This window comes from Rutidosis leptorrhynchoides, chromosome 1 (assembly GCF_046630445.1).
Source record: "Rutidosis leptorrhynchoides isolate AG116_Rl617_1_P2 chromosome 1, CSIRO_AGI_Rlap_v1, whole genome shotgun sequence".
Taxonomy (NCBI): domain Eukaryota; kingdom Viridiplantae; phylum Streptophyta; class Magnoliopsida; order Asterales; family Asteraceae; genus Rutidosis; species Rutidosis leptorrhynchoides.
Window position 1 is genome coordinate 349,209,799 of NC_092333.1, and position 17,111 is coordinate 349,226,909.

The 17,111-nt window shown below is 36.5% G+C and overlaps 1 protein-coding gene across 1 annotated transcript; it reads right to left on the reverse strand.

Annotated features, from left to right (window-relative positions):
- Positions 1-8,466: 8,466 nt before the first annotated feature.
- Positions 8,467-9,210, reverse strand: LOC139899874 (uncharacterized). Its single transcript, XM_071882704.1, has 3 exons — positions 9,108-9,210; positions 8,789-9,050; positions 8,467-8,710 (listed from the first exon to the last, which is right to left on the reverse strand). The coding sequence occupies exons 1-3, from the start codon at positions 9,208-9,210 to the stop codon at positions 8,467-8,469; spliced, it is 609 nt and encodes a 202-aa protein (XP_071738805.1).
- Between the last annotated feature and the right edge of the window lie 7,901 nt (positions 9,211-17,111).

The window sequence follows — 17,111 nt, forward strand, 5'->3', positions numbered from 1 at the left end:
TTTCCATTTTCGGAGAACTAATTCGTAGTTCGAAGTGTTTTTCAGAATCTTCACATTCAAATTAAGTCCAGAAGATAGACGTTATATATACACATATAACTGTTGGCGTAGACATGCTGCGAGATTTCAAAATACTGATTGCTAATTCCCAATGATTCGTATGGAAATTCTCATTACAAGATGCGAATGAGTAAATGATGGGGTTTCAATGAATAATTATAATGACTTTTTGGAGAGGCTAAAGTCAAAGGGTAATGAAGTTGTTGATACATCTGTTAATAATGTGGTGGAATGTAAAAGGTTCCCTGGTAATGATGGTGTATATCTCAAGGTTATAATAAGGTTAGTCTGACTAAAAAGTCGAAGTTGACTTGCTGGAGCTGTGACAAAACTGGATACTTTGAATAGGAGTCGCAAAGTTATTTTTGCTAATAAATGCTAAAGAATCTGACGCGGATACGTTGTTTAAACTTTTACTTTGGTTTCAAGAGTTTTTCGGGTACACAACTATGGGTAACATGTGGTTGGATCATCATCTCGATTGCTCATCATTCGAAGTGTCTTCAGAAATTTTTGAAGGGTTTGAACACAGATTGTAATCGTTAACATACATTTGATGTTCTAACACAGTTTTGAAGTCAAAATATAGCTTGTGAAAGATGTAAGGATCTAAGAGTGATGATTTTGGTCATATCTCAAGTTGAATTTTGAGATTTCAAAATCAAAATATGTAATTAAATTTTGAATGAGTATGGTTGTTTTGATTTTCTATAAAAGAATGTATATTGTTGTGAAAGTAGGGAGTATAATGGATGATTTGCTGAATCAGATTCGAAGAATGTAATATATTAATTGTGAATTTATATATCTCTCGGGTATTACCTACCCGTTAAAAAAAATTTCACAATTAATATTTTGTACAAAAGAATTTTATTACAGTCTTTATGAAAATATATATATGTATATTTTCTTCAGATTTAACATAGATTTAATGAGTTAATGTTAAATTAAACTCATTTGATTTACGGTTGAAACTAGAATTGAATAATCCCTAAAGGCTTTAAAAAGTACATAACTTTTACGCAGTATTTCTTTAATGACATTGAAATTATGAATCAATACTTCGTTATTTGTTGATGTATGATGTTCGGTTCGTGGAATTCTTGTGAATTTCGCAAAGTACGAATGATGTTATCTGAAAAGTTTCGGGTACATCGATGATGAAAGTGTAAAATCAAATATATACTTGATTTATTATGAATTGGAATTTGTTGAATTGCGACAGAGATTGTAGTTAACGCTGGTTAAGTTGTGGCCGAAGGACGTACATTATTGCATATTTGTAATATGAATTAACCGAGTAGTTAAGATTCACACACAATAGCTTAGCACGGAAAGATTTATTTTTATTTCAAAATATATAAAATATACATATAATTTCTTCAAAGGGAATGAGTTAATTCTTCATAACTCGTTGATACAATATACGGGTTATTGATTCGTAATGATGTCCATAGTGATTCTTGAGCTGACGGAGTTTGTGATGTTATAGGTGTTGTTGATTCTGATGTTGACTGTACTGATGATGCTGGTGACGCTGACGGTACTGTTGATGCTGTTGGTAAAACAAGTTTAGCTTGTTAATCACACACCATTTTTGTCAGGGTTTCTACTCTTCCTTCTATCATTTTGGTTCACTTAACTGATTTATAGTTAGGGCTAGATTAGATAATCTCTAAGACTTTAGAGATTACATAATCTGCGCGGAATGTTTCTCCAATGAAGTTATGAATTAATACTTCGTCGGTTATTGTTGTTGGTATTCCTTGGTATCTACAGGGCGTATGACATTGGTGCTCGTGGGACAGAGTGTAACGTTGAGGTTTACGACGTGGTTGTGGTTGCGGTGGTAATGGTACTATTGGCGTTGATGATGGTGTTACTGGTTATGCTGCTGATGCTGCTGCTGGTGTTTGTAATATCTGCACCATATTCTCCAAAGCCACTACCCGAGCGCGAAGCTCGTTGACTTCTTCTATTACACCGGGGTGATTGTCGGTTCGGACGAGCGGATAAATAAAATCTAAAATTTGATGTAATATATAATCGTGACGAGATACTCTGGAAATGAGCGAGAAAATGGTGTTTCGAACAGGTTCGCCGGTAAGTGCTTCAGGTTCTTCGTCAAGAGGGCAATGTGGTGGATGGAAGGGATCACCTTCTTCTTGTCTCCAATGATTGAGGAGGCTACGAACCTATCCCCAATTCATCCAGAATAGGTGATGACTGATTGGTTGATCTATTCCGGTCACACTGCTTTCGGAGCTGGAGTGGGATTCCATTTCGAAATCCGAGGAACTTGAATTAATGATGAATTCCATTTCGTACGATTGAATAAGGATTTTTTTTTCGATATGAAATGATTTTCGGTTATCGGATGGTATTCTAATTACATAGAATATCCATATATATAGAACAAAAGATTTCGTAAATTACGGAGGAATTTACGAGATATATCAGGCAACGTTTACAGTAATAGATACGATAAGATATGATTTAGCAGATACGCTAAGATATGAATTTTTGTCTATACACTATTCATGCAATCAATGCAGCAAGACGTGTCTTAGACTAAAAATGATAAGCAGGTTATTTTCTGAGGATGATAAGTAGTTAATTTTTGACACAAAATGATAAGCAAAACTATTGACATGCAGACACGGTCGAAGTCCAGACTCACTAATGCATCCTATCGACTTATCTGTTAGACAACTAATGCAGACCTGGTTCGCTAAGACCACCGCTCTGATACCAACTGAAAGGACCCGTTCATATACATTATAAACGATTCACAATAGTTGATTACATTGCGAGGTATTTGACCTCTATATGATACATTTTACAAACATTGCATTCGTTTTTAAAAGACAATCTTTCTTTACATCGAAAAATGACAGACATGCATACCATTTCATAATATCCACTATCCAACTATAAATTGATTTAATAATAATCTTTGATGAACTCAATGACTCGAATGCAACGTTCTTCGAAATATGCTATGAAAGACTCCAAGTAATATCTTTAAAATGAGCAAATGCACAGCGGAAGATTTCTTTAACACCTGAGAATAAACATGCTTTAAAGTGTCAACCAAAAGGTTGGTGAGTTCATTAGTTTATCATAATCATTTATTTTCATCATTTTAATAGACCACAAGAATTTCATTTCCAGTTCTCATAAATATACGTCCCATGCATAGAGACAAAAATAATCATTTATATGGTGAACACCTGGTAACCGACATTAACAATATGCATATAAGAATATCCCCTATCATTCCGGAATCCTCCTTCGGACATGATATAAATTTCGAAGTACTAAAGCATCCGGTACTTTGGATGGGGCTTGTTGGGCCCGATAGATCTATCTTTAGGATTCGCGTCAATTAGGGTGTCTGTTCCCTAATTCTTAGATTACCAGACTTAATAAAAAGGGGCATATTCGATTTCGATCATTCAACCATATAATGTAGTTTCAATTACTTGTGTCTATTTCGTAAAACAGTTATAAAAACAGCGCATGTATTCTCAGTCCCAAAAATATAAAGGGTAAAAAGGCAAATGAAACTCACCATACTGTATTTCGTAGTAAAAATACATATAACGTCATTGAACAAGTGCAAGGTTGGCCTCGGATTCACGAACCTATATTAATTATGTATATTTATATGTTGGTCAATATTTGTATAGCAATTTAGGTCAGGTCATAGTGTAATCCTATCCTATAGCTCGAGTCTGACTCTACAGTATAGTAACATGTTATATTACTCATGCTCAATTAAGATTCTAGTAAAAGGTGACGTGTGAAACAACGTAACACGAATGGTTTCATAATCATAAAATAGTATTTTAGGTTTTTTTTTTATAGAGAAAATCAACAAAAAAAGTTAACTGAAAAGTTAACAGGAAAAGTCAAAGTTCAAAGTCAAAAGTCAAAGGTTAAAGTCAAAAGTCAAAGGTCAAAGTAAAAATGAGGTCGCATGCAAATATATAATAACTTATACAAAAATGATTTTCGATCAAACATGACTAAACGGGCCACTTCAGCTATTTTTAAAAAAATTATCGGAACTCCGATTGATAAACGGCCAAAGATAAAAGTTACACATTACCAAAAAGATTAAGCATAAATATTACAGAAGTAAACTAAACCTAGACAACTCGTAGTTGCCAACGCGTTTTTGGCGTTTCAAAGTTAATTTTTTTTTCAGCTTTAATAAATTTACAAAAGTGACCGAGTAGCCTACTTTGGAGATTTTTAGAAAATTCCTCAAAACTCGTATTGACAAACGGTCAAAGCCTGCAAATTCTCGTTACTACAAAGATATAACATAATTTTTGGCAAGAGTAAACACATATCAGGCCGACCATGACAACTGATACAAAACTGACATTTTTAAATAAAAAAGTTTCAGCTCTTTTTAGAATTTTAAAATGTGACCAAACCGTCAACTTTGATGATTTTTAGAAAAATCGTCGAGACTCGAATTGACAAACAGCCAGAGTCGTTTTTTAGACCTTACAGCAAAGAATTTAGTGGTATTTTTTTTATATATGAAACAACGCAGATCAGCGAGAATTTCAGTTCCCGTTTCGACATTTCATCAAAATTTGCAAAACTTCTTTTGTTCATAACTTGACAACCGTTCAACGAAACGAGACGTGCTTTATATGAAAATTCAACTACTCGACGAGTAGAATCCAAATAACCACTTTTTATAACCCAAAAAATTAGTTCACTAATTATCATCAGCAATTTTAATTACGAAATTAATTATGCAATTTGTTTATTTCATAACTTTCTAACCGTTACTTGGATTCAAGTGATTCTTAAACCAAAATTCAATTATTTTTCGCTAGCTTTCCAACAAAATGCATATGTTATACCTTATCTCAATCGTATATGTAACTAATTCAGGAATCAACATAACCTATCTAATGGCAATATCAAAAGTACAAGCATGCATAATCCTATATACTCGAGCACTAGTCAGGGATACACTATTAGTATGTAAAAATTAAATTATGAGTACTCACATATCAATATTGAGATTCAATATTGCAGGAAAGGTACGTAAACGCAACGGAGATGATAAACACTATATTGACCTCACGAGCATACCCATGAACCATACTCAATCACCTCCATAGCTATAACCTATAATTTCCTTAATCCTATCCCACTCAAAAAAACAACTTCGAAATCACTCGGACAGCACTCCGTCGTAATATTTTATGTATACTAATAATATCTTGAGATAATACGGAGTAAATATATATATGTAAATCGATTGAGAGAGTTTAGAGAAAACTATTTTCAAGTTTATATGAAATAATGAAACCTATTGAATTCTATTTATAATAGTTTTTTGAATTATTAAAGTGAATTATTAAAGTATGAATTATTAAAGTGAATTATTAAAGTATGAATTATTAAAGTGAATTATTAAAGTATGAATTATTAAAGTGAATTATTAAATTATGAATTATTAAAGTGAATTATTAAAGTATGAATTATTAAAGTTAAAGTAAAGTAAAAATAAAGTAAAGGTAAAGTTTAAGTATAGTAAAAGTATAAAACTATGTACGTATAATACGCGTATAAATATATATAATATTAATTTAAATCGTTATATATATTTAATAAAATAAAATATAAATATCGTTATCTTTATCATACTAGTTAAGTAATGAGTTGTCAAAAGTGGTTCTAGATATTTATAAAAGTTATATACGTTTTAATAATAAAGTTCTTTTTAAACTGAAAACGTTTTTGTACATTTGAAACTAAATAGATCAATCGAGTCTTTATGAGATTCAATCTTCCACTATCCTTTGTCTAGTTCTCAATAATTGACAATTTGTTCATATTTATAAATCACTTTACCATTTTCCGAATATTGTTAAAATGAAAAGATTTCTCAAATCAACGTGGGCCTTTCAACAGAGACTTGTAATCATAATTCAATATATCTGATAATTCAATCATTTGATCTTATCTTCTAATTCCATTGATAAACATTTTGAAACAGATACAATCATATAAAGTATTTAATCTAATATTTTGTTTACGTTTCAAGTTATAATATATATACACATATACATATATAATCATATTCGTTTAATGGTTCGTGAATCGTTGGAACTTGGTCGAGGTTGAATGAATGTATGAACATAGTTTAAAATTCTTGAAATTTAGCTTAACAAATATTGCTTATCGTGTCGGAAACATATAAAGATTAAAGTTTAAATTTGGTTGGAAATTTTCGGGTTGTCACACAGGAGTCCTGGGGTGCAAAACACGGTGTTATAAAAGCACAATACGACATTATCCGTCAGGGCATTCCGACAATTATCCAACACGCTCTCGACTACAAAGCGGTCGAGCAACGTTTTGGTGCAGCGATGGTCGCTGCTCGCGCCTATGAGCGGACCTTGTTTTGGAATGTAATTTGCCGTGAGATGTGCGTACCTCCAGTAATTCCCCCCAATATTGCTGAGTTACTTGTTGATAGAGCCAAAGAAAAGTGTGATGAAGCTTGTTCCCAACTCCAACATATTTCAATCCCACGTCTCTAAGTTCTTGTCAATGATCCCAGCATCTCCTCTCAGGAGATAATTTCTGAGAAACTCGACTAAGTTTGTGAAGCTACCTTGGGTGGTTACTTTTTACCATTCAGGGTGGCTTGTTTTTTTCCAGCGAGGGATGGGCCTTGCAGTCTCGGAGGTTTCGCATCCCTATAATATATTTTCTTTTTATGTTTACAGCGGAGTATGCGTCTGATCGCTGCGTGCGAGGATGGCATACTCTCCTTAGTGTAGGGCAAACGTTCTCGCCAATTGTCACCCCCTTTTTTAATTAGCTTATAGCATATATTGACATATATTAGGTCAAATTTTGCTGTTTGTCCCGCTTTTATGCTAAGCGGTTGATTTTAATATTCTCCAACTGTAATATGCTATATTTTGATTGAATATAATTTTGATGACTTTTTTTGTTAAGGTGCATTTATTGTGTTTTTATGAAATCAAAATGGCGGTTATAATGATTTGTTACAATATGATGCATTCAATAACTCATATGTAGAATAAATGCCATGATTTCATGACGGGAGCGACCCTTCCATCATTTCATGATCTTTTTATTCTTGCTTCAATAATCCAACCTTGTACGCAAAAGTAAGCAAACCAATGCTTATAAGTTTATACTCAAGACTTTTATAAAAAAATTTATAAGTATGTACGCGTATACAATCCAATGCAAATTACCCGTACTATAGACAAACCAATGTCTATACTCAAGAGTCTTCAGGCCACGCCAATGTTCGGGTTATTTAAACAAGTAACCAAACTTGTAATTTATAGTCTAGACTGTGCAAGTCTCCATCTTGCGCGGTGTACAAGTGTTTGAAACAAACCAATGTTTTACTACTGTCACCATTAAAAATAGTATTAGTAACCAAACTAAACTTGCCACTTGAGACTCAGAGTGTGTCCCTGCGCAGCTTAAGGGGCATGCAATCAACAAATGTAAAAAATACACAAGTTGTTGGCTTAAATTGCATAATTCAATTTATTTCAAACATGTCTTTTGACCAGCACTTAGCTGTCTTGTTTACAATGGAAAATAAAAAATTCACATAATAAAAAACTTTAAACAGTTATGTGGGGTGATCAATCCCTCTGCAGTTTTTCATATGTAGCACCGTTTTAGTGTCTGCGCATGCCAAGTGCGCTTTATTGCTCTTCCATCCAAACTTGCTAATCGATAAGCTCCTGTATCGCTTACGCCAATAACCTTGTAAGGTCCTTCCCACTTAGGTCCAAGCTTACCCGTATCCTCTGCCCTGCTTGCTTCGTTTTTTCGCCACACCAGATCATCCAATTGGAAGGATAATGGTTGGACGCGCTTATTATAGTAGCTTGTGATTCTTTGTTTGTTGATTGCTTCTTTTATTGCCGCCATTTCTCTGCGTTCTTCAACTAAGTTTATATTTTCACGCAGTTCTTCGATGTTGCTACTTTCATCGAAGGATGTTATGTGCATGGTTGGTACATTTATTTCAGCGGGTATTACAGCCTCGGACCCGTACACCAAACTAAAGGGTCTTTCATTAGTTGCGCCCTTCGGAGTTGTGCGATGCGCCCACAAAACGTTAGGTAATTTGTCTATCCAACCCCTTCGACACAATCTCAGCCTTGCTTTGATTCCTAAAACGATATCCCGATTCGTAACCTCACATTGACCATTCGCCTGAGGGTGTGCGACTAATGTAAATATTTGCTTTATATTCAATTCTTGGCACCAGCCACTAAATGGATTTCCTTCAAATTGCGTACCATTGTCGCATACTATTTCATTTGGTATTCCAAACCGACAGACGATGTTTTCCCACACAAAATTTTAAATTTGGTTGCCCGAAATTGTCTTTAGCGGTTTGGCCTCTACCCATTTCGTGAAATAATCAATTGCCACTACCAGGAATTTTACACCCCCTGGTCCTGCGGGGAATGGCCCCACTATGCCGATTGCCCACTTGCAGAACGGCCATGGAGACGCGACCGGTATCATACGATGTCGCGGAGCCTTGCTTACTGGTGCATGAAGTTGACATGATTGACACTTGCGTATTACCTCTGCGGCATATCTGTACATTGACAGCCAGTAATATCCAATCCGCATTATTTTGGACGTAACTGTTTTGTGTCCCGAATGTAGCGCTCACATTCCCTCGTGTACTTCCCGTATAATTGACTCTGCTTGAGTTGGATTGAGACACCGCAAGTGAGGCCCCAGAAAAGATTTTCTGTATAGGACTCCCTTGTCTAACAGATACATTGGTGCTTTCATCTTAATCTTTTTTGCTTCACTTGAATCTATCGGCAACATACCTTTGGATAGAAATTCTATAATTGGTGTCATCCAACTCCGCTCTTCTTCTTCAACCGCAGCCGAAACACTGTCTTCTTCAATAGATTTTACTTTAACTTCCTCAACCCAAATTTCTTTCTTAAAATGACTGAATGTTAATGCGGCTAACTTACTTAGCGCATCCGCCTTTTTATTCAGCGTCCTCGAAACCTGAGTTATCTGGAATAAATCGAAGTCGACTGCTAGCTCTTGCACAAGCTTTAAGTATTTTTGCATTGACTCATCGTGTGCTTCGAATATTCCGTTAAATTAGTTTGCAACCAACTGTGAATCAATATATACTGATAGTTCTTTAACCTCCAGATATTTTGCTACCCGCATCCTAGATAACAATGCTTCATATTCAGCTTCATTATTTGTGACAGGGAAGCTGAATCGCAGTGCGAACATATACTCTTCCCCTTCTGGACTTTTTAGGACTATTCTTGCCCCTGTACCTTCTGGACCACAAGCCCCATCTGTGTGCATTTCCCACAGTTGTTCGGGCGGAGGTGGTATTTCTTTCGATTCATTCGAGACTTCGATATCTCTGGCTGTTTCAGCCAGATAATCTGCTAGGACTTATCCTTTTACCGCACTTCGTGGTGAGAAACTTATTTCATGCTCTCCCAATTTAATAGCCCATTTGGCCATGCGACCAGAATTTTCTGGTTTATATAGCACCTGCTCAACAATTATCAGCGAATGTGAATTTGCTAGAACTTATCAAGCAATTTTGTGTTTATTGACAACAAATAGTTGTTTGTCATACCTGCTTTATCGGCTGATCTGTTAGGACCCTTATTGGGTACGCTTGGAAATATCTCCGCAAGCGCCTAGCCGTGTGCATGAGTGCATAAACCAGTTTTTCGATTGCAGGATAATTTAATTCGCTCCTTGTCAAAGCTTTGCTAATAAAATACACAGGCATTTGCACCTGTTCACACAGCATATTTATATAATTTTAAATTCCTATTGATTGAAAATTAGCTATATTTAATTTTTATAGTGCGTACCTGTCCTCTGTCCGCTATCAACACTGAACTTATTGCTTCCTTCGATGCCGCTAAGTACAGTATCAACGTTTCTCCGGCAATTGGCTCAGTCATTGTTGGCAGCTCTTTTAGCAACTTTTTCATTTCTTGAAATGCCACTTCTGCTTCCTCCGTCCACTTAAAGTCCGTTTTCTTCAAGCAATTCTTCAATGTTCCGAAAAAGGGGAGTGACCGCTCTGCGGATTTGGATAGGACCCTTGTCAAGGCCGCCAACTTACCCGTTAAGCTTTGAACTTCTTTTTTATTTCTTGGTGACGGCATATTCTCAATTGCCTCTATTTTCTTTGGATTTGCACGTATCCCTCGCTCAGTTATTATATCACCAAGAAACTTCCCTTCTTCTTCTCTAAAACTGCACTTCGACTGGTTAAGCTTCATATTAATCTTTCTTAACGAGGCAAACGTTTCTAATATGTCCTCCAATAAACCTTGTTCTGTTGTGCTTTTTATGACCAGGTCTTCAACATATGCTTCTAAATTTCTTCCAATCTGACCTTTGAAAGCTTCATCTATTACCCGTTGGTAAGTTGCTCCAGCATTTTTTAAACCAAATGTCATCTTTGTATAGCAGTATATGCCTTGACTTGTGTGGAAAGCAGTCTTATCCTCATCGTCCGCTGCCATCTGTATTTGATGGTATCCTTTGTACGCATCTAGAAAACATTTGTATCGGAAGCCAGCTAACGATTCAACTTTCCAGTCTATTTCTGGCAGTGGATAAGTGTCCTTAGGGCAAGCTTTATTAATATTCGTGAAGTCAACACACATACGCCAAGACCCATCAGGCTTTTTTACCAACACTGGGTTTGCTACCCACGTTTGATACCTTACTTCTCACAAGATGTTTTCTTTGACCAATTTGTCGACTTTTGCTTTCAACCATTCGCTTCTTTCAGAAGCTATACCGCATTTCTTTTGTCATACTGGCGTCAGACTAGGATTTGCGTTAAGCTTGTGCTCAGCAATTTCCCTTGGTACACCCGTCATGTCTGCTTCTTTCCAAGAAAATACGTCTGTATTAGAAGCTAATATATTGCGAAGCTTAAACTTCGTCTCATCAGACAATCCTCCGCCAATTTTAATTTTCTGCTCTGGATGCCGTAGGTTTGCAATGATCATGCAGCTTCTAAGTTGCTCTGCCTCACTCGGCCACTGCTCTGCATGTTCCACGGCCGCAACACTTGCATCTTGCTTCTCTGACCTGATCGTTGCAATTCCTAATGGTGTTGGGAATTTGATAAGGCCATTTACCGTGGATGGGATAGCTTCTAATTTTTGCAAAGTCGTGCGACCCAAAAGCACATTATACTTTGCGTAGGACCTTACGACTGCAAATTCTACTGTCGTACTTCTCACTAATTCCTTATTATCATCGTCCACCAGCTCCAACTCTAATTCAATGATCCCGATTGGCCATGCGGACTCACCAGAAAATCCTAATAACGCAGTGTTAGGAGCCACTAGCTTGGCTCGTACAGCCCCTGGTAACAAGCGGAAACAGTGCTCGTACATTATATCAACACCGCAACCGGTGTCTACATGCAATCGCTTGATGATGTACCCGCAACTTTTGACACGTCCTTTGATTGTAATGGGCGCATCTGAGGGTTCCTGTGCTATGGCCGAGAATGTGATGGGAGTATTTTCCCATTCCTCAGATACCTCTAACTTGCGGCTCTGATTTATCCATTCGCTGGTTACCATGTTTATGGTTTTATCCATTTCCTTTCCCTCATTCTTCTTTTGCCACGGATATTCTTTTTCTCCCTTTGGCTTATCAGCTTGTCCTCTTGCGCTTTTCTTCAAGTGTTGCAATCTTCCTTTTTGAGTTCAGCAACAACTCTTTCAATTAAGTGCCGACATTCATTAGTCTCATGACCGTAATCATCGTGAATATCACAAAATTTGCTTCTGTCTCTGTTTCCATAATACTTTGACAAAGGCACTGGGGGGTCGAAGCTTTTGCACACTGCCTCTGTAGCCAAAATTTCTTTTGGTGTTTTGGTGAGGTCTTTTATTAACGCAACATTTTTAGCATGGCTACTTTTGAACCTCTGGCTTCCTCCCCCTTTATTGTTGTTGAACTTGCGATACTTATCATTATGATAGGTACCACCCCTTGGCCATTACCACCATAACGTTTACCTGGCTCTGAACCTCTTCCCTCACTCGATAATAATCATCATCGATGTCCATGTTTGAAGAGGTATTTCCGTGATTATGCTTTATATCTTCTTGTGCCCGCTTGTAGTCATGCGTTTCTTTTACGGCTTCCGCGAAAGTTTCGGCCACTCTTCTTCGTAACCGTTGCCACAAAGGCAGGTGTCTGTCAGTATCTATACAATGAATAAAGCCGGATGCCTTCTGGCTTTCTGGCAAGTTTTGTATCTTAGCTACCTCTTTAGTATATCTGTCTATTATTTCTCCCAACCTCTCTTTCGATTTCTGCTTAATGTCGTGACATTCGACATGTGTTCTTTTGCGTGCGCGCAAATTGTGAAAGTTCAATAAAAACCTTGAGCGCAAATCCACAAAACCTGTAATGCTTTGGGCTGGCAAATTATTGAACCATTCCCTTTCCACTCCTTGCAACACTATCGGTAGCATATGACATGCTACTGCATCACCCCAACTGTGTGTTCTTACGGTTCCTTCAAATTTTTCATCCGGATCTGATAACCCATCATAACTTCCGAGTGTTAGAGGCAACACCGGTGCGACTGCGAAGGGATGATTGGCGATGTGAGGCACAAACTTTTCTGTTGTAGGAGCTAGCTCAAGACTTTGCTTAGCTTTTTACCCTTGCATCACTGCGAACCAATTGCTCATAAACTCTTGTACCCATGCTGGCTCTTTGAAAGCAGGTGCCAAGTGTGGTGGCGCGACTTGCTGTAATTGAGATATGAAGCTATTTGACTGGGTTGCGGCATAGTGCGTTCCGCTATATTGATTGCTTACAACAGTATGGACTGATTACGGAGACGCACGCGCCGTTGACCTTTGTTGTGGTGTCAGCATGATGTATGAACCATCTGGATTTCTCAGACCCATCTGCCTGATTCTTTCCTAGGCTTTCTCGGTAGTAACCCTTTCAATTGGTATTTCGGGTTCAACCGAGGTGATAATTGGTATTGTACCCACACAGGTAGTTTTAACTTTAAAGCCTGGTGGAACCGTTTCGCTTGGAGAACCAAAGCTCAGGATTTTTGGTGATAGATCCTCGAATGGTTTAAAGCCAGTTCCTGTTTCTAGTAAACTTCCATCGGGAGTGTGCCACCATCCCTTAGATGACTCATTTAGGACAGTTTCTGATGTAACCGGCCCTACTCCAACACTTGGTGTTGATGGAGGCTTTGATGTGCCTTTGGTTGGTGCTGGCGGTGTTGACGGTGTGTTCGTAACAGTCACCGTAGGTGTTTGAAACCCTGGAACTTCCTGGAGAGTCCGATCACCCTTGATTCTTTGCACTCTTACTTCCTCCACCCATTCTTGCTGACAATAAAGAAAAACCTGAAAGTGACCGATTAGTTAAACAAAAAAGTTTTATGGAAAAAAGGTACGAAATCATATACAACATAAATTTCAATCTTCTTTGTTTCATATAACCGGTCCCACGGATGGTGCCAAATGATCAAGCATATTTTCACGGGGTCAAGGTGAACCTACACTTGAGTGCATAAAAGGGGTTTAAGGACTAACAATATTCGAACCTCCGATGCTTAGTCGTGGATAACCCACATCGGTATCGTTTCGATTCCGACAGGGTGGCCGATTTGAGAGTCCACCAACAACCTAGCATACGAGGTTGAGTGGCCAAAAGACATGAAGGTTTTATAGTTCAATACATACCTGAAAGTCTTTAGAGATCGTAAGAAGCTTTGTTCGTACGATAGAGATTTGTATGTTGTAGTTTACGTATGAGTAAACAAGTGAACGTATATGTTTTTAGGGTTTATGAGCTATATATTTATAGGCTCATGAATTAGGGTTTTGGTAGAACCTTTTCCCTAATTAAATGCAATCTCATCCTTAACTAACTTTCGTTATTTAAGGAAGAGAATCCGACTTGATTATACCGTACACTCTTCTAGAATGTACCGGACCCCTGTGCAAGTATACGAAACTCGCACTAGATGGTATAGGCACATAGCATGGGGCTATACCCGTAACGTATGCCTTTGTGTGTGATTAAATGCTTTGGATGCGCATCTGCACAACCTTGCGGATATGCGTATCATTAGGGAACGTGCGAGATCCGTTTTCTTCACTTGACCCAATACTTTCGTCGAAATCCACTTTATACTCTCTTGCCGCTTTTTAAGTACCTAAATACATAACAACAAAGAATATGGATAAGCTCAATGCTTAGTGAGTAACATAGAGAGTTAAGAATAAGTGTCCGTAAACTTGGCACACTATAAATAGCAATAATTATCCTTCGTAACCCGTCTTCTTGGTAGCTAAAATGTCTAGCGGTGATTGTTAATCCTTGACCATTCTCATGCCTCGTGACATGATGTACCACATCATTCTAAGACATATTAAATAATAAATCCCATAAAGTAATACATGTATAAAACGATACATTAATTCGTGTATCAACATTCATGTAAAACTTACCTCGCTTATTAATTTGCGTGAATCATATTAGGTAATACCTGGCCACATACCTCCTTTGGTCTCCTTAATCGGTGTGTCCTCTTGGAACTACTTCGACGTTTAGTCTATCATGGTCTCGTAATACATTATTACAACTAGTTCTCTTTCCTTTCTCAATCCTTTAAAGACTTTTTCAACATCTTAAAATTTTATTAGTATACGCAACACATCAACAACAAAATATCGTCTACTATATTCGTCACTTAAATCCTAAAATAGACAATATTACAACATACTTGAAACACGTATCACGTTAAATTCTTATCTTGTTGAGAAGCATGTCTTTCTTTATTTCACAATCATACTTAAACTAACAAAATTTGCTTCACTAATTATCTACCTGATTGATTTACCATAAATCAAAACGCGTGTTCCATTCAACAATAATATTCGTGATTCTAACTAACAACACATCATAATATCGAACATATAATTAACACATTAGTTAGTAAATGAATCTACCTATGAAACTCACATTGCGTCAATGTACTAGCTACCTTGATCTCTTGTACCCGACTAACACCTATCAAAATATCGTTATTCCATAAATCATTCATAAAAAATTAAACATTCATACACTTTAACTCATAAAAGTTAATCCTTTGATACTTCTTTCACTTAACAACTTAAATTCATCATAAATATTAGTTAACCAATACTTAATTATTATCCAACTTCAAAATCATACTTCTACTTTTATTATGACATTAACACAAGTACCTCATGTGCATTAGCTAAATTTTTTTTACCATTAACAACATGTTCAATCATTTTAACATCTTTAACATTACAAAATCCTTCTTTAACTAGTTCAATTATCATTTCATTATCACTTTGGCATTTTATCGAACACTTGGTGTGCATCATCATATTTCATACAAAAACTCACTTCTTAGTAATCAATAAACCATCTATATGCATCTTAAACATATCTTTCAATCAAACTTGAGCTTTTAACCTATATTCAAAGATTTCTTGACATAAAATTCGTATTCATAGTTTGCATGACTCCAAAACATGTGAAAACTATCAATTTAACTTGTAAATTATAGTTTACTAACCCATAAACTTAAAACAAACAACTTTATGGTAGATTTATACCTTGAAATAATCAAAACCCTCGTTTCTTCCCTTTTTCCTTGACCTCTCTCTCTAAAACTCATGTGTGTGTTTCTAGTGAAATAATGGTGATGAAAAGGATCTAGAAATCTGTTCTAAATCTTCAAAAATCAGCTCTAATTAAACCTCTCATGTTTTTTTTGACAATTTAAGCCATCCCATTCTCATACCTTTTACAAAAACAACCCATAATATACAGCTGGTCAATTTTCAACCTAGTAACCATTGAGTTGGGCTCAATCTTTAAAAACTTATTATTTTAAAGTCATTTTAATACTAAAACACATTAAAAGGGTAAAATGGGGAAAAAGGTACTTCTAATGTTTTTGTTTAAGTTATGTATTATACAGGATCAAAAACAATTGAAAACTGCAGAATTTGAGATGAAGCCGCCGGCAAGATGGCCTGAAGCCGCCGGTTTGGTGTTTAAAGTTCAGAAAGTTCCAGAATCTTGCAGAAAATTCCAGAATTCGAGAAATAGTAATGAAGCAGCCGGCTTAAAAATGAAGTCGCTGGCTTAAGTCAGTTTCGTGTACTTAAAGCCCAAGAAAAAGCTAAAAAGGAAACAAAATCAAAAAGATTACAGATCAGTGAAGCCGTCGGCTCGGCAATGAAGCCGCTGGCTTGGCCTAAAGCAGAAACGCCTTATTAAACTTGTTGATTATGTTAAACTTGTAGAAGGAGTAACTGACTAAGTGAAGCCGCCGACTTCCCAATGAAATCGCCGGCTTGGGCCACCGATTTTGAAAACTATAAATAGAGGCTTTTTGTTCAGTTGTATGTAATTAATTTCGTTTTTCTCTTAGGGTTTTCACTAAAAAATAAAACTCTTAGTTTAGAGTTTCAATTTCAAGTTGTAATCAAGCTATCAATAAAAGTTATCTTTTCGTTTACCTTTTAAGGTACTTGTCTTTATCTATTTACTCTATTTATCGCATTTTATTTACTGTTTTTATTAATTGTTCGTCTACCACTATGAACTAAACATTCATAGTGGTTACGTGGACGACAACTACTTTGTATGGGAATCAGATGAAGCCGCCGACTTCACCAGCTCAAGCCGCATGCTTGACTGGAACAAAGCCACTGGCTTCGTGCTGCATTCTATGCAGTTTCTGGTTTTTCCAGATCTGTATAGCTCGAGTTTCTGTAATGATTGTTTAAACTGTTTTGAATCTGCTATGTTTTAATACACTTGTTTGCCATGCTTAATGATTAGAAAACTTAATTTTAGGATTGATTAGCACTTAATCCAACGATATATTATTCGATTCATGCTACTTGTTTAGATCTAGTCAATCAAAC